At 37.6% G+C, this 18,823-nt stretch overlaps 1 protein-coding gene across 6 annotated transcripts in view; it reads left to right on the top strand.

Annotated features, from left to right (window-relative positions):
* Window positions 1-18,303, top strand: part of LOC128015694 (dynamin-like 120 kDa protein, mitochondrial) — a 36,210-nt gene extending 17,907 nt beyond the window's left edge. For all 6 annotated transcript variants that reach the window (XM_052599743.1, XM_052599740.1, XM_052599739.1 and 3 more), the window contains 10 exons: window positions 474-639; window positions 788-940; window positions 1,054-1,162; window positions 1,238-1,317; window positions 1,442-1,582; window positions 1,672-1,788; window positions 2,073-2,166; window positions 2,337-2,447; window positions 16,380-16,448; window positions 16,894-18,303. In XM_052599743.1, coding sequence (XP_052455703.1) covers window positions 474-639; window positions 788-940; window positions 1,054-1,162; window positions 1,238-1,317; window positions 1,442-1,582; window positions 1,672-1,788; window positions 2,073-2,166; window positions 2,337-2,447; window positions 16,380-16,444 — 1,036 coding nt within the window. In that variant the 3' untranslated portion in view covers window positions 16,445-16,448; window positions 16,894-18,303. The remainder of the gene's footprint in view (window positions 1-473; window positions 640-787; window positions 941-1,053; window positions 1,163-1,237; window positions 1,318-1,441; window positions 1,583-1,671; window positions 1,789-2,072; window positions 2,167-2,336; window positions 2,448-16,379; window positions 16,449-16,893) is intronic.
* Window positions 18,304-18,823: the final 520 nt, after the last annotated feature.

Here is an 18,823-nt window from a genome sequence, read left to right as displayed (position 1 = left end):
GCTTCAGGGTTGACTCCACCTTCAGAATGCAAAGCTACAAGCTGTACCCGGAGTTATGAACCTAAAACCCAGAGGAGCAAGCTAAATGAATAGATCAGATGTTTGTATGGGGACCAGTGTGCTCTATCAGCCTCTCAAATCAATGGCATGATGAATAGCTGGAGGGGGGCTTCTCTGGGCAGCGCTAGTTTGGTGGTATTGGAGATGTGTGTGTATTGATGTACCATGCTAGAAACAAAGCAAACAGGAAGCTATGAAATATGCTTTCCTTTTATGATAAATGAGCTTGACCGTCACCAGCTGAATATTCTCATCATTGTCTTAATGTCAAGTCCTTGACGTTATTTTTTACATTATTTAATGGTTGAGAGAACTGCAAGCAAATTGTTTATTGTGCTCACTGTCTCCATTTAATAGCAGCTTGCTCATGTATATTTGAAGATTTACCAAACATGATTTTTATGTCATTTTAGGGAGTCTATCTTACAGAAGAAGCTCTGGGAAAGAGTCTCGACTCATGTGATTGAGAACATCTACCTGCCTGCTGCCCAGACCATGAACTCCGGCACTTTCAACACCACTGTAGACATCAAACTCAAGCAATGGACTGATAAACAACTTCCACATAAAGCACTGGAGGTAATGAAACTCTGGTATGTCTTTGTGCTGATAGTTGGTAGTTAAATCTCTCAAATCATCAGGTAAAAAAAAAAAAGACTATATGTGAAATGCTTATGTAAAATATTTCTCTCATCCAATTGAAATATCGGTTTTCTTTGCTACTCAGGTTGCTTGGGAGACATTGCAGGAGGAGTTTGCCCGCTTCATGGCAGAGTACAAAGGGAAAGACCAGGATGACATCTTTGATAAGCTTAAGGAAGCTGTCAAGGATGAGAGCATCAAACGACACAAATGGAATGAAAGAGCCATGGACAGCTTGGTAAGTAGACCCATATATATAATTACCAGAAGTAGTCGATGATTTTGCTAATGCAGCACACATTTGTTTCTCAAGTGTTGTTGGTAAATGTCTCTTACGTGTGTGCGGTACAGAGAGTGATTCAGCACAACGCTCTGGAGGATCGTTCTATCACAGACAAGCCCCAGTGGGACGCCGCTATTCAGTTCATGGAGGAAACGCTACAGTCTCGCCTTAAAGACAGTATGTCTACCCCTCATAAAGCCGCTTCTTGTCTATCAGTCTGTGGAGTGTGTGACTCATCTTCCTGTGTTACAGCTGACTCAATAATATCAGATATGGTGGGGCCAGACTGGAAGCAAAGGTGGTTGAGCTGGACAAATCGAACACCGGAGCAGGTTGAACAGACAACACTATAATCTAGTTTTAATGATTTTAGAGACAGATCTTTATGTCAGTTTGTGGCAATACTATAGGTACTATTAAAAAGAGAGTCAACATAATTTTGTTGTCTAACTCTAGCACATACGTAATGAGACCAAAAACGAGTTGGAGCGTCTGTTGAAGCTGCATGAGGATCACACAGCCTACCTGGCCAATGATGAGGTCACAACAGTCCGCAAAAACCTGGAGGCCCGCGGAGTGGAAGTGGACCCTGTACTGGTAGATAGAGAATATCTGACATTGCTATCTGCGCATCTGATTGAATGATTTTTCACTAATGCATCTGATGCATTGATTTCTCTCTGTAGATCAAGGACACGTGGCACCAATTGTATCGACGTCATTTCCTGCAGAAGGCGTTACTGCATTGTAACCTCTGCCGGCGAGGTTTCTACTACTACCAGAGGCACTTTGTAGACTCTGAGGTAGAGAAGATGATAATAATTAGGTTCTCCTAAAATGTTCTCTTTTGAGAATAATGTTTAAGTGGAATACATTTGTTTTAATTTATTCAACCAAATATTATAAATTATCCATAACAAAAGAAAAGGAATTTGCTCTACTTGTAATATATAATCTTTCAGCCAAAGAAAATGTTGTGCTTCTGTACTATAAAAAACACACAGTTTCTGTAAAATGTAATAGCAGTTCGTTTTAGTGTAAAAGGTTCTGTTTATCTAATTGTTTCAAATATTTCTCTGTGTTCCAGCTTGAGTGCAATGATGTGGTTCTTTTCTGGAGGATCCAGAGGATGCTGGCTATCACAGCCAATACTCTTAGACAGCAGCTCACTAATACAGAGGGTACGTCTGTGGGTTCTCAAGCCTTTAGTTCTGGTTGCTTAGCACGAATCATCTCATGTTATGAATTAAACAGGCTTCAGTGGTAGGGAACAGTGACTGAGACTACTATCAAGACGTTCCGTGTTCAAGCAACTCAAATCGGTGAATTTTTTATTTGTATTTTTGTGCAGTGCGGCGCTTGGAGAAGAACGTTAAAGAAGTATTAGAGGACTTTGGAGAGGATACTGAGAAGAAAGGCCAGCTGATCACAGGCAGGAGGGTTCAGTTGGCAGAAGACCTCAGTAAGTCCATCCTCATACGTTTTCACCATTTAGTCCCTGAAACAGCAGCAAGACAGGGCGACCACCAGAGGGCAGTGTTGTTTTGCACTTGAGTACTTTTGTGTTATCTATAACAGATCATTTAACCAATTATCAAATTTCACTCCAGCATTACATTTCCATTCATGTTGCGTTTATAGAAATTCTTTAATCTTTTTTTTTGGGAATACTTTTGATGTGTATTTTACATTATTTTTAGTGCTTTAATTAGGGTTGCACAATTAATCGAATTTCTAATCACGCCTCCACAATTACGTAATTGTTCAAAGCACCAATGAATCGTTCAAAGACGACTCATGTTATTCTGCGTGCTTAAGATGTGTTTATTTTTCTACATGTTATCTTAAGGGTTTTTCCCATTTATTTAAATTTAGTATAACATTTTAATACCGTTTTTTTTTTTTTTTTACTTTTTTATATCTTAAAAGAAAAAAACAATCCAATGTTTGTATTAATACTATAGAAAAGCACTAAAGGTTTTTGAGTTAGTGTTTTCAGCTTGTTAATTTTCATATAGAAATACGGCATGCAGTTGCATCAAACAATGGTATAAACATCATTCAATGTAAATTGTGATAACCGTTATTAATAATCGCTATTACAATTTCAAGGGAATAATCGACAATTATGACTTTTGTTTATTTAGTAATTATTTTTTTGTGATATTTTGTGTCAAAATGGTTAACAAAACCTCAGTGTCAGGTATTTGCGGCTGGAATTTTGTAGCTTCTAACCTGTTTTAATTGATATTCGTTCCGAATAGGTTATAGATAACTTTCCACACTCTCTACACTCTCACACTCCCTCTTATTTTTTTTTTTCCTGTTCCTTCCTCTGTTGAGGCTTGAACCCTTAATTGCCCTTCACAGTGCGAGAGAGCTCCTGGCTGCACACTGCCTGCTGTCTGTCATGTCTTCAGCCCTGGTTAATGTTAAACACTCCGTTGATTAAAGCAGCAATTTGTGGAGGCACGACTGACATGCTCAGACTTGATCTCGCGCAGACACACGACTCGCGCACACATGCTGTCATTACTGTGATAACAGAGAGTGAGGTAATGGCACTGCCGCCCAGGTTAATGTGTGCTGAGACACAATGGTCTGCCCATACAGCGTCTTGAGTCGTAAAGAGCCTCTCTGTCTTTTTGATGAAGAATTGCTTTGCATATATAAGAGGCCTCTCTAAATGTTTACCGAGCACTGTCTCTTTTGAATAGGTTGCGGAACTTAAGTGTCTTTGCAGTTGACTAAGACACATTCACCCAGATGTTTTGATATCCAGTTTTATATATTCTACCTGTTCACAACAAGGATGGTAACAAACGATAACTATAAAGTTTTGATTATCATTCTAATGCTACGAGAATGGGGAAGCCCACACCACAATAACAACTTTAATGGCAGAGAGAAATTATATTGTGATCACTTTCAGAATGATTTAATCAAGCTAATGAACAATAAATACATTGCAAGCAAATCAGAATCCACCCAAGCTTGTGCTTATAATAAACTATTATTGTGCATTAGTGTGATTCAATAGTGTTATAGTGTCTTTATTATTACAGTTCTTGGTATGAACAGGCCTTAAGTATTTCGGACACTGTCTTTTAGGACAGAAATGTACCAAAGAGAGCTTGATCTGTTTTGTCCCTCCCTAAATGTGAAGACCAGGATGTTGGGCTGTTTTTGGTCCCGTGAGCATGTCCACTAGTCTAAGTAGATGTCCGGCCCTCTACCGTTGAAGCCTGATGCTTGGCGTTGGGTAACCCTTTGAGTGGATTCCTGTGCTGTAAGGCATGACGTTGCCTGGTGGACAACCAGCATTTAGGGAAAACACAAGCATGACCTCCCAAGAAGTGGCTGTTATGCTAATAAAAGCAAGTCTGGGCATGCATGCATCAGTGCCCTAACTGTTGCCACTGCACAAAACAACATGGTCACTCTATTAAGGTGCAGTCAGTCTTTCTGAGAGAGAGAGAGCGGGCTGCAGTGACAGCTTTTGGATTGTTAATAATGGTTGCCATGATGTGAAAAACAATGGCTGCGTTTAACAAAAGTAATAACTAGGCCCACCAGAATGGTCACTTTTGAGATTAACAGCATAAACGGCATTAATATTTTAAGTTTATGACTTTTAAAAATACGTGATTTTGTTTTGAAAAAACAAACAAAAAAAAAAACAATTTTTAAAGTAAAAAAATAGTAAAATAAATGTAATGCCATTTAATACTTAATAATTCTCACTGGTGGAATATCGATGCACATGTAGTCATTAATTGATTTATTGTTTTAATCTGTTGACAGGCCTTATAATACATTGCATTTTGTTAATTAATACACATTAAGCATGAATCTGACTGCAATGCATATTTTTTATTTTCTAAATTGAAGCAGAAGCTTTCTTATGAATTCAATAATTTCAGACCCAGCTGTTTTCGTCATAGCATCGTTGACCATTTTGTTTACAGTTTGAGGTAGAAAATGACTATTTGGCTATCTTAGCTGTTCTATTTGGCGTTTTGTGTACATGGGATAAATCAAAAGCATGATTATAGTTGTAAGGCCAGAGGTTTGCAGATGTGTTTAGTGTAAGCATGCTACATTATCTGTTCTGTCTATACACAATTTATGCAATGTGGTGTTGTGCAAACGGTGATGTTTTTGTCAGTGCAACAACAGTTTTGCCACCCTTTGTGGGCTACCCTTGCAGTTTCTCCCACATCCTGAAGGGATGTGCAAAGAACATGAGTTTGGACAGAATCCTGGTTATTTCCAATTTCTTTGACAAATAGCGGGGAGGAATTTGTGGGCCTGTCTGGCCTTGCTGCCTTTCCTGTGTGAGGTGGCATCATGTTCCAAGAGCTTTTGATGTATTCTGATGCACTGTCCCGGCTTCCTCTCAGAGAGAACAAATGATCTTATTTCAACTGTGCTCACCTCTTACATTCTTAAACCACTTAAACAGTGAGGTTTTCAGTCTGGCCTGGTTTCAAACACCAGTATTCTACTCTCAAATTATTATTACAGTATTATTATTATTATTATTTTTTTTTTTATATATATATTGGCATCTACATTTCTGTGAAGAACCTTAAAGTTCACTCATAAATGAAAATTCTGTCATTACTCACCCTCATGTGGTTCTAAACTCGTAAGACCTCCATTCATCTTCGGAACAAAAATGAAGATATTTTTGATGGAATCTGACCCTCCCATTGACAGCAAGGGTGCTAACATGATCAACGTCCAGAAACCTAGCAAGGAGATTGGTAAAAACGAGAATACGTTTTGTGCGTAAAAAAAATAAAATAAATTTGTTATACAACCATTTTAGAGAGTGTCACATAGGTAAACAAACGTATGCAGCCGCACCACATACATTAATACTGAGACATTAATAGAACATATCAACCCCAATTCAAGATTTATAATTTTCTTCTTATGCTTCGAGCATTGTGAAAAGTGATCTTGCTCTGCCCGCTACAGTATTTAGTATATTCTCCTCTTTGTGTTCATCTTCAGCATCTCTGGCCTCTGTTAACATCCTGTTTAAAGACTCGGGCGTGATGTGTTTTTCATTATCACTGTCCCAGTAGCTCCCGAAATATAACTACAAAAAATACAGTACAAAGAATGAACATAAAAAAATCATGGAAAGGATTTCCACATGATTAATTTAGTTTATTTCAGCATTATGCAATTCTGTTATTCCAAATTAATGTATTATGTTGGGTCAACTTAATTTATTAAGGTGGATTCAACTTATTTACTATGGTTGGGCACAGCTTAATTTAATAGTGTCAGTCCAACTAATTTGCAATGTTTTGGACAATGTTTTTAATAATTTAATTCATTTTACAAAAGAAGTTTAAGTAAATTTAGCAAACCTTAGTAGAGTCAACAAGCAACATATGAGTTAATTGTACATTAAAAACGTAATTAATGAATGACATAAAATTTGAATAATGCCATTTCAGGAACACCACCCCCCTAATTAGAATTTATTAAGTCCATAACACTGAATCAACCAATAAGAGAGCAAATAACCCATACAATTTAACAGACAGATCTTTCTTTAATTATAGTTTATCAAACATATTAAAAACATATTTGAAATGCAATGTTACATTTCTGTGCCATTGCTTGGTACCTTGGGCCGTTTTAGCGGACTTAAAACCTAAAAAAGACATAAGCTTTCATTTCTCACCTTCCCAGAAATCACATTGTCAAATAAAACCCCCAAATTTCCAGAGCTTTAATGACCCTAGCATACTCTCTCAGTTGGCTCTTCATAAAGTTCCATCCACTTTGAAGTATCACTTTCTGACCAGCATTTCTGACAAGCTCCTCATAGACGTCTGACTTCTGGAGAGCTTCTTGAGGTTTTTACAAATCAGTGAAGCTCGTTACTCTTTACGAAGCACTCTGAATGTTGTGCTTCGTTTCACTTTGATGACCCTTTGGTAGAGCCAATCTTAAAACTGTACAGAGTTCACAAAATTGGATCTTTTTGATTTGTTTTACGCCACTGATATATTCCTGGATGGTGATTTTAGAAGTTGGAAAGTGAAGGATTCATTTTGGGAATATTTCTTCAAGCCACATCTATTCCACGTCGCCCACCATACAAGACCCAACAGGAAAAGATTCCAGAATCCAGTAGCAGACGGGAGGGGTTAGGAAACAGGGATTTCGAGCTCCGTGATCTTTAAATCACCTATGAGCTGTTGTTACACGCTCCCTGTCTCGCTCCCTGTTTGCTTTTTCTTTTTTCTTCTTGACAGATTGGAAAAACTGACAGCCCCCTTCATAAAGCGAGAGATGTATTGACAGGCTCATGGAACCTGGGGCTAGGCAAGGGGTTGAGTCCGGCTCTCATGAGGCAGAGAGGGGCTATCACTCCCACAGGTGCAGGGAGCTGAGCCGCTGACCCTGGCCTCACCTGTCTGCCTATTTGAAGATGAGGAGCTGGGGGAGGAAAGGGGCACTTCCCTTAACAAAAAGAAAAAAAAAATTCCCCTTGGGGTAAAGTCTGGTGTTAAGAGCGATTTGCCCTTACTTGCAGGCAGGCAGGCAGCGAGTTGCTCTGGTTTCACACTCGGGGATTGTGTGTGTGTGAGAGGGAATGCATGGGATTAGATGTGCAATATGGCTGCATTCAGGCTTGTTACTGTGGCTGCTGCCTGTGGGTGATGTGTCGTGTGTGTGTGTACGCTGTGCCAGGGCAGCTGTATGGCACTGTGCCTCCGCTGGAACTCTGCCTAAATTGCTAATATGCAACTGCAGGCACGTCAGGGCGGTTTTATGAGGCTTTGATTTACCTAATAGACTCAGTTCAATTACAGCAGTTTGGGTTGTATGTGACTCCCTCTCTTGTCAATCTGTATGACAGTAGTAGACTTGGCTTTTTGTTTCTATTCATTTATTTAGTTTTATGATGTGTGAACATCCAGGGTAGTCTTTTTTTTGGGGGGGGGGGGTACTTCTTTTTTAAGCTTTTTAAAGGCCCTCAAGCATTCAAAAATTAGCTTTTGAGACAAAGTGTGTTTTTTCCACATTTTGAGGTTGAAAAAACACCCACACTTTTATGGGGTGACAGGATATTTTGTGGAGACATGGGAGGGGGAATCAAGGCAAAAATAGCCTGGACTAAAATTTGCATCCCTGAAGCAGCAATACAAGTCTACAGCATGTGCACAGGACAATAGAAACCATCATAGAAATTCTTATTGTTTCCATTAAAACAATTACAAAATTCCTTTTTGTAGTGTGTTTTGGGCATTATTCCAATAGGAATTACTGTTGTTTTATTGTTTCCCATCTCCCAGATTACATCCCACCAATAGAATCCATCAAATACCAGACATCATTATAGTTTACATTAAAGCCAATATAATACCCATTGTAACCCTTAAATCCATACACATTTTTTCAATAGTCCAATATTTTTTATTTTGTTTTATTTTTTATTATTTTATTTTTTTTAGCAGGGAATATTATAATGTATTACTAATTTTACATTTGTTTTAAATGCGGAGCCAGGCGTGAGTTGACACAGGTTGCGGGCATGCTTCAAGTCATATTGCCTGTAGAGTATATAGAGCTGTCAGTCTTACACTCCCCCTTATCACCTTTGCATCCATTTGTCTCCCTTGTGAAGGGATGACGTTGAAACCAGTTTTAATGCTCAATGAAAACCACTCCTTCGTTTCCTCTTTGCGTAGTAATGTACTGTTGCTGCCCCTGAGCTCTGTATACACAGGGTTTAACTTTGTTTGCATGAGGCGTTAGGTCACCACTGAAGCTAGTGTAACACCTCTTTACAGTGTCTTTCTCTCTCACTCGTTTTACCCTCTATCTAATCATTGCCTTAACTGTTTGTTTTGGCCTTTTATCAGTTTATCTAGAGGTTGGAATACGAAACGTATGGTGCATATGTTGCAACTCAGGTGTGAACTGTTGATCCAGTGAGTGTTGTCACAGCTCGTGATGTTGCACAGCTAGCCAGACTGTAGAATGTTTCATCAAAGAGCTGAACTGTAGAAATAATCATTTATATGTTTAGGAAATCTTAAGAACAATGCTATTGTAGTATAATTTGTTTTTGAATAAGGTTTTATTTTTATATTTTCTGTTTTGATTTTGATTTTGGTTACAGTATTAATTTTGTATTGTTTTTGGAATTGTATTAGTTTTTTTTTATGTATATATGATTTTGAATACGTATTTTAAGTTTTTAGTTATTATTTCAACTGAAACTAAAAACAAATGATGCCTGTGTAACTAAAAATGCTGGGTTGTTTCAAACCATCTTTGGATGAAATTTGGACTAACCCAGCTGTTGGGTTACATTTTTTAATTTCATTTTTAATTTTTTTTTTATTGGGTTAGTCCATATTTGACTCAGAGTTGGGTTGAGACAGCCCAGCAATTTGTTTAGAGTGTAGCTGAAAAGTTTTAAGTTTTATATTTTACTTTTTAAGTTGTTTATTTTACTTTAAGTGATGAAAAGTTTTTTTTGTTATGGTTTTAGTTAACAATAATAATGCCGTTAAGAATGTGAAAATGGGCATTGTGTGGTCCCCATTAACCTGTTGAATGCGTTCATTTATTATTTATTTATTTACTGATATTTTTACTTGATTTTTCTCTATTTATTTATAATAAACTTAAGTATTCTTAACTCACAGCAGTACAAAGTGATACAGCCATAATGCACCTCCATAAAGAACACTTGTTCTGATCCCTTCAGCTGGCAACCATTGAGTCATTCTTGCTTTATTGACATGGAAACTTGTTTTTATTGATTTATGCAAATAGATGTTCAGTTCAGCAAAAACATGTACAAAAACCAAACCGATGAACTCCTAGTCAACACAAAATCTGCAGGCTTTAGGATGTCACACATCAATTTATGGGGAGTTATATGCACTTGCCTTTCATCTGTGGCCAGCTTCTGTGTTTTTTTCTCTTTTCCAACTCTCGCCTCTTCTTTCTCACACGCTCCCACCGTATTCCCTGCACCCCAACGTTCTAATGTGAAAAGCATATTTTTGGCCTGCCCCTCCAGTGACAGAAAGACGAATAAACCTTTCTTTCAGGCCGAGAGGAAACCGCTCCCATCTCTAAAACAGCTGGAGTGAGCCGCATCCCCCCCCAAAGCTGGCTTGTAGCCCCAGTCTTCCCATGCAAGCTGATAATGGACCGCCCACTCCCACCAACGCATCCCCGCCACCCCACCCAAGTGCTCTCAATGGTCCTGCCTCCAACGAATAAATCTCTCAACACTCGTTGTCCCAGTGAAGGAAGTATTTCCCCTCTTCTCTCTTTTGCCGTCACCCACACTACCCAAACTTGGGGAAGCAGAAGTCAAATGAGTGGGAAATGAACTGGACAACTTGCATTTCCATTTCACAATTTGTCCCGTCATGGAAAGTGCCTCAGGGGTCGGCAGGATCGAGTCCCATTGTCATTTGGTCTCCTGCAAGGCTGTTCTCAAAGCCTCCGCACACTATAAATCTATCTGTCAGAGAGTCTGTTATGAGGTAATAGGAAAACCATACATATCCTTCCTCGCTGAGTAAAAATAGGGAACTTGTTGCAATGCCTCACCTTCTAGACCAGTCGCGATGACACTGCATGACGTAGTGCTGTTCCTTTATCATGTCTTTGTACAGTTCATAGTTAAAAGAAGGGATTTACTGAAGCTATAATTTCAGTCCCCACATCACTTTAATGCATTCCGTGAACTGCAGCAACAAAGTGTGTATTCTCTAATCAGAGTCCTACAGTTGAACTCCTAACCAGTGCTGATCATCCTTCACTAAATATAATGTCCCACCTAATGATCCATTAAATCAGGGTCTGATGAAAAACCTTTATGGATCTTTGCACACACATATATCCAGTTATAATGAGTGTAATATTCAGACAGATCAAGGGTCTCATTTATAAAATTCTCCATAGATTTCATCCTAAAATTTTACATAGGAACAAAAGCTAGATTTTGCGTTCGCCAAAGAGTTTTCATACTTATAAAACCATGCGCACACTAGAATCGGTGTAAGTTGCTGATAAGATAAACACATTTTAGCTATTTTAGTGGAAACAGATAAACGCATATTTATTGCAGTGTATTGTAAAAGTATTGTAAAAAGCAAACCTTACCGTTTTCTCTTAGTTATGTCCTGCAAATATAGTGGAATTTTTCATAATGTAGTAGAGATGACTTTACACGACATTAACACCTCCGTGCAGCTGTGGTTGTACAGTAATCCAGCAGTGTCCGCCATAATATCACAATATCATCAGTAAGTATGCATCATCGATCATTGTTCTCGCTAAAATATTTCTCATAACATGTGGTCTGTAGTTTAGTTTAAAGATTAATTATTGTGCACTTATAGCACTCCTCGCTTTAATTAAAATAACATGTCCCAGGAAAATTGTTTATTGTTAATGAAATTATACAATTATGTTGTTTGTAAAATAATGTAATTTCAGTGTTAAACTCTTTTAATGCGAGTGAAATATTTAATGTAAATGTGTATATCGACATGAAAACAGAGTTTAAAGTCGTTGCATGGTTTATAATGTCCGTACGTTGCGTTACGCCAAGTTTATTTTTTTAGAAATCCCGACATGTACCTTAAAAAATGCGTACGCTATTTCTATGCCTATTTTGTGCATATACAACGCTTATAAATGAGACCCCAGGTTCCACACAAGTGGGATTAAAGAGATAGCATCCTAAGATCACTAACACTAAGATCTTTTGCAGAATATGTGGCACTCACAACATGAGGGTGAGTAAATTATGACAGAATTTTCATTTTTGGGTGAACTGTCCCTTTAAGATGACCACCAGTGGAATAGACCAACAGTGTTCTGTTGTCCGGTTGACTGTTTTCTGGCTGTTCCACGTCTTGACTTGCCCCTGTCTTACTTGTGCCAAAGCCCTGTAATTAAATGCTTATTGGAGGCCAGGCTGGAGGGAGGTTGTGAAGGGGAGGTGAGGAGTTCACTGTACACCTGGGTTGACAAGATGCTGTCTGCACCGCTCTCATAAGCAAGGGTCTCTATCGCGGCCTAAGGGAAAAGTGAAGTGAAAATTCCCATTAGTTGCACCATCAGATGTTGTTCAAAGGTTCTGACTGTTGGGTATGTTGAGATGAATGTTACAAAAGTCTGTAGTGGTTTGTTACCTTTTTTTTTTTTTAACCTAGAACACAAAAATAAGTTATAAAAAAAAAAAAAAAAAAAAAAAAAAAATCATACAATGAAAGTCAATGGGCTCTGGTGTTCTGCAGAAAATTGTATACAGGTTTGGAATGACATGACAGAATAAAATTTTTTGGATGACCTTGTCCTTTAATGTATCCATTATTTTTTTTTGCAGATTTATCGTGCATCCCTATGATATATTTTCCATTGTGGTTGCATTAGCAAAATAGTATAGCTCTATGGTATGTGGTCTAAGATATGTAATTCTAATAAGTGGATCCAGAGGTTAAAATGCTGGAAAAAAATGGCTTTGTCATTTTTTGGATAGAAGGAATATATGTTAAAATTTGTTTGTCAAGAATGCCATTTTCAGCCAGTAATGCCAATGAAGTTTTTTTCTGGGAAGTCAGCCTGCTTGTAGCTTACTAGTTGTCACTACATTTTAGGCTATGATGGGATTATTGTTTAAACAAAAAAAAAAAAAAAAAAAAACTTTAACTGGTTTTGTGTAAGATTTCACACAGCCGAATAAGCCTGTTTCCTGAGGTTAACTGGAAGCTACCCTTGTGTTGAACCCTGAGGTTTTAACAGCAGAGCTCTGACAGTGGTTTCTTTCCTCTGTGTGGCCATATGTTTTCGAGATAACTCTGAGAGCTGATATGTGGGAAAAACTGCCCATGCTGGTCGGTGATCCTGTGTGAATGTTTAGATGTATGAAGTTTCATTAATGAGAAAGATCACCCGAAAATTTTAATTCTGTCATTATTTACTCACCTTCATTTGCTTAAAGTTGTTCTGGACTCCACTGACTTTCATTGAATGCACAAAAACAGTTGTTTGGAATTTAATTTTTTGTGTAAAAACTTCTAGCTGCGTGTCTTTTTTAGTTTCTCGAGAAGCTTAATTTCCGAGTTCTCTGTTACCACTCAGGTTCACACCTGATGTGACACTGATTTTCTGTGGACAGTCTTCAGTCTTGTGTTTCCGGGAAGGCATGGTGGGAAACGTGAGCTGCTGAAAAGGCTGTTGCCACATTTTAATTTCTTTCCCATTTTCCCTATTAATGGTCATGCTTCTTGATGGCAAATACCAAGGCTACCATTTATATCAAAAGGGATTGAGTTTCTCTTCAGCTCCTTGCAGCTCCATCTCCTTGGCGGTCTCCCGTACCCTGACTCTCGCTTTTTTCCTCGTCCCTCTGTTCTCCACGGCCACACTGTTTCACAGTCTAATTACAGGTCAATTAAGGGCTTTTTCCAGCCTTCTGCCGATCCGGCCCGTGAGGCTTAGAGGCCCGCAAGAGTGGGAGTGAAAGAGATATCATTTCATGTGGAGATCAGGCGAGACCCCCTTTCAAAGAAGGGATTGAGGAGGAATCCTGAAAGAGAGAAAGCCACCCCACACCTCCCAAAAAAGGAGGCTACTGGGACAGGGGCCAGAGGATTATGGGGAATATTCATGACCAGATAAAGAGAGAAGACCTATGAATGGATGTGTCCAAAAAGCTCATCTCTTAGGTAAACAGGGGTCTAAATGGAGTTTGGACCCTGTTCTCGGGCTCAGTGGAAGGAGCGTTCTCTCGCGTCACATTTCCGAGGCACTGAAAAGACCGTCTTGTTTTGGCCTTTTCTTGGCCGCCATTCTGTGTTCCTCCATGTGGAACAAACAGATGGCAACCAGAAATAAATATGTTTCTCACAGTCTTTTCAGACACTTTAAGCCCATATACACACAAGTTCGCATCATCCTTAGCTGTCCATTCTTCTTTAAAACTCCATTGGCTGTTAACGCACACATTATCAGTTTGACTGTTTCTGCAGACTTGCGATTTGCCCATACAGCATAGTAGTTCCATCACGTCCTCTTGATTTCATCCCATATCCAGTATTTTTGAGTCTCTATTTGTGTGTTACAAAGTCTTTTTTGATTAGCGTATTTTCCGGCCTATAAGTCACACTTTTTTCATAGTTTGGCTGGTCCTGCGACTTATAGTCTGGTGCGTCTTATTTATGAAAATGTATTTAACATGAACCGAAAGAAATGAACCAAGAGAAAACATTAAGGTCTACAACCGCGAGAGGGCGCTCTATGCTGCTCAGTGCTTCTGTAGCATACCACTGAAAACAAGGAGTGCCCTCCCGCGGTTGTAGATGGTAATGTTTTCTCTTGGTTCTTGGTTCTATATAAATGTGACTTATAGTCCAGTGCGACTTAAATATGTTTTTTTTTTTCCTCGTCATGACGTATATTTGGACTGATGCGACTTATGCTTAGATGCAACTTATAGTCCGAAAAATACGGTAATAAAATTTGTACAACCATGCTGTTAAACAAAGCAAGCCACAAATTCCATAAAAATATATGCAAAAACTTGTAACTTTTAAAATGCATACAGTTATCCAGTGGGATACATTTTTTTTTTATCTATCCTTGCTGTTGTCCTGCATTTTTCAAAAAAGACCGCAGGTGGCTTGAGCTTCATTTCCACACCAGCTGTGTCATAAGGTCCTCTCCAAAATGTAATGCCTGTTACATTGACTAACCTTCACCATTACTCTTTATGTCCCTAGGCACAAAACAGATACTCCAAGTCTAAGCCACAAGATTGTGTGTGTGTGCGTGTGTGCGCACGCAGAAGGTGCTTAAGGGTCATGTTTCCAGGCTTCAGGATATTTGTGAAAGTATGTGTGTTTGTGCGTGTGAGCACGTGTGCAGTTGTGTGTGGGTCATAGTATTGTATTTCAGATCTTAGAGATGTCAGATGTCCACAAAGGCCATCTTATTTCTTTCATCTTACAGCTCTGAGTAGAATGGGGAATCCCCACACCACAAATACACCTAAAACGGCTGCACGAGCCTCAGATGACAATATTTAGTTACAGCCACAAACTTGTAGCCCAATGTCCACTTGAAAAGCCCAGTTAACCTGTTGTCATATGAGACTTTAGATTGTTTGTTCTCACACTATTAGGCCACAAATGGTCTTCCATGCGTACATAACATACATGAGAGCTCGGATCCAAAACCTACTGAGCTGCCGTGCTGCCAACTGGTCATTGAACCTCATAAGTGATTTAGGAGCTTCTCAATTGGACTTTGAATTTATTTTATTGCAAAATTATTTAAAAATGATATTTTACTATTGTTACTTAAAAAAATAAATAAAAAGAATGAATTCATTTTAAATGTTTTATTATCTATTATTTTCTTTTCCTCTTTTGGAATACTTTGTGACTTAGACCTCATTGTTGGATTCACCCATGCAAGAACGTCAATTCTAAATGGAGAATGATATTTTCTGTGTCACATGGAGGAACACAACATTTCTGTAAAAAAAAAAAAAAGACATAAAAAATGATGAAATGAAATAAATATATATATATATATATATATATATATATATATATATATATATATATATATATATATATATATATATATATATATATAAAACCTTTTCATTACCTTCGTCTCACTCTTTCACATAGTTAGAAGTTGTCACCCATGGGGACAGGCTTTGAAGTAGCATGTAGAGGTGAGGAGGTGCAATAGAACACCACCTCTTCATCATCTGCTCCTCAACCGCACGCACCTTGGAGTATTGAACTGTCAGTGGCCACCATCTGCTGTATGGGTGTCAGAGAATGTACCCACAGTGGGACTTGACACGACTTGATACTTAATCTGCAGGAAAATCTAGAAATATTTGTATGCATACGAGTCCACTTTAAAGTGTGTCTTTTCAATAATGTGGCCAAGTTAGGGTTTTTCCCAGGAGGAGCGTGAACTTGAGAAGACTAATGAATTCCAGAGGAGATCAAATGTGACCCTGGAGCACAAAACCAGTCTTAAGTCACTGGGGTATATTTTGATTAGTAATATGCATTGCTAAGGACTTCATTTGGACAACTTTAAAGGCGATTTTCTCAGTATTTAGATTTTTTTGCACCCTCAGATTCCAGATTTTCAAATAGTTGTATCTCTGTTGGTCCTATTCTAACAAACCATACATCAATGGAAAGCTTATTTATTCAGCTTTCTGGTCGTGTATAATCTTAATATCTTAAAATTGACACTTTTGTGATCCAGGGTCACAAATGGGAGTTCTGTGCTATTGAAATAGCAGAATTAATAGTATGTGATGTATTCACATTTGTATTTCTCTTTACAGAAAAAGTACGTGAAATTCAGGAGAAACTTGAAGCTTTCATTGAAGCTCTTCACAAAGAGAAATAAAGCAGTAGGTGGTTTTAATTCTACTGCATGGTTAAAGAGAGAAATGAATAGAAATCGTTAACGTTTCAATTAATTAATTATTAATATTTTATATATTATCTATATTTCACGATCATATTTACGAATTTATATAAATGTATGATTTTTCTACTTTAATATTACTTTTTTATAGTTTTATATGAAATATATAAAACAATTGGTGCTGCCAAGTACACGTTAACTTTTTGTTTTCTATTATTATTATTATTCTGGGGCTATTAATATAATTATTCAACACACTACATCATCTAAAATAATGTGTTCATAAAGTAAATCAATGGACAGCCCTAATGCATGGGATGTTATGTAATGTTCATTATAGTGTGACAGTTTTTATTTTTTTCATGACTTATAAATTAAATAATTAAAAATAAAATAACTTAAATAATTCTTAATCTCTTGTCTTTCAGGATCATCTTGTTTCTGGACCGTCATGCCCTTACAGAGAAATGCACTGATTAAATACAACATCATTTTTTGCTCTTTGCCCTTCGTAAATGAATATCTTCGCTGCTTCTCCTCCTCTCTCTCTCTCTCTCTCTCTCTCTCTCTCTCTCTCTCTTTTAATGTATCCTGCTCCAGCTTTCAGTCTTCTCACACACATGAACACACGCGTTCTTCTCCCTTAAAAACAGTGAAAGTAAGCAAAGTGAGCTGGAGTCCCTTTACATTTGCTGCATATTTAATCACTGTTGGAGAACAAGCACTTACTCAGCTAGAGAATGGAGAATGGCTTTCTTCCTCCAGTGCTTAAAAGCCACTCATGTTTTCCAGAGAAACCAGTCAGACAGACATTCATACACATCTCCCAATCCCTCGTTCCCAATAAAATACTTTGTCCGGGTCTCTCTTTCCCCTGACTTTCTTTATTAATTAAGGTGATGTTTATGGAGAAGCCAAAAGGTAAAATGTATATTTTATTAATTGGCCTTGCTATGACTAGAGAAAATATTCAAAAATGTCTTGTCACCAATTGCCACCTTCGTTCACATTTTGGAGTTGTTCTTTCACCACGTTTTTTTCACAGTTAGTGGCGTGCAGTCACAGTAAAAAATTATACGTCTTAACATCTAAACACCATCTAAATCCTTTGTAATTATTTTGTAGAATCTGCAACCGATATATGGAGTCGTTTGTATCGTAAAGCTCATCTGCACCTCATTTGCTTGTGGTCACACTTAGCTAAGTTTAATATACTCAAGAAACGGCTATGAGGCTTGGTCTTAAAGATGCAGAACATTTCTTTATAAGAAGATCAGATGACACCATCTGCTCATACAGGTGGACGGAAATGCATTGGCATATCTTGTTTGTTTCTTTGACTCTGCACACCATTTCCTCTCACTTTGTTTTGTTTTATTTTATGACCGTTTATTTTGAAAGATTCAAATGGTTCTGATTTTCATCAGTCGTCTTCAGCTTTAGTGCACTTTTAATTCTCTGCTTGTACATTTTATATTTCGCGGCCTAGAATTTTTGTGGTCTGATTAGGTTTTATATAAAATCCACTTTACACATGTCCTGATAATTTTGGGTGTAAAGGACAACACAACGTTGTTCCTGGTAGCTCATAAATGTAAATGGGTAAATATACATGTACTTGAAAAGTATCCAAGTTCTCTGAAATCACGGATCTGTTGTCACATCGGGAATATATCTGAGTGTGGTGCTTGTATCAGAATATCTGTCAGTTGATTTAAGAATGTTTTCCACTTGTTGTTGTAGATTTTAATGTTTGCCTGTCATACCTCATCAGATGTGGTTTATTTATTAAATTAGTGTTTAAAAAAAAAGGAGGAATAAAAGTCACTTTAAATGTATGTTAATCAGAGTGGGTGGGCTTGGACAAAATCCAATGTGTGTAAACTTCTAACTTGATTTAATTTGACGATTGCTGGTAAACTTTTTGACAGATACAGTGCATGTTCCCTCAGCTGGTTTTACACTGGCTAAATTATAAAGCATTTTATTTGAGGTAAAATTACGTTACCTTGTCATTTCTTTCTTTGGAACACAAGATATTTTGAATAATGTTGATAACAACATTATACATGCATGAAAAAAAAATCTCAAATTTTCCTCAGAAGAATGAAATTTTTACAGGTTTTTAATGGAATGAGGGTAAGTAAATTATTATTATTTTTATTATTAGGCATTTTTGAATGGTACATTTTGCTAGTGTGTTGGTTGCCTCTTAATATCTAGAATGAGAACCACTAACCTAGGTCATTTGACAAAAAAAAAAAAAAAAAAAAGTGTATATAACTGTTATTTTGAATCCCTGTATAATAGCCAATTTCTAGATGCTGTATGCATGTGAGTCTGTGTACGTCAATGTGC

Source organism: Carassius gibelio, chromosome A6 (genome assembly GCF_023724105.1).
Source record: "Carassius gibelio isolate Cgi1373 ecotype wild population from Czech Republic chromosome A6, carGib1.2-hapl.c, whole genome shotgun sequence".
In the NCBI taxonomy this organism is placed as follows: Eukaryota; Metazoa; Chordata; class Actinopteri; order Cypriniformes; family Cyprinidae; genus Carassius; species Carassius gibelio.
This window is presented reverse-complemented; position numbering and strand designations above follow the sequence as displayed.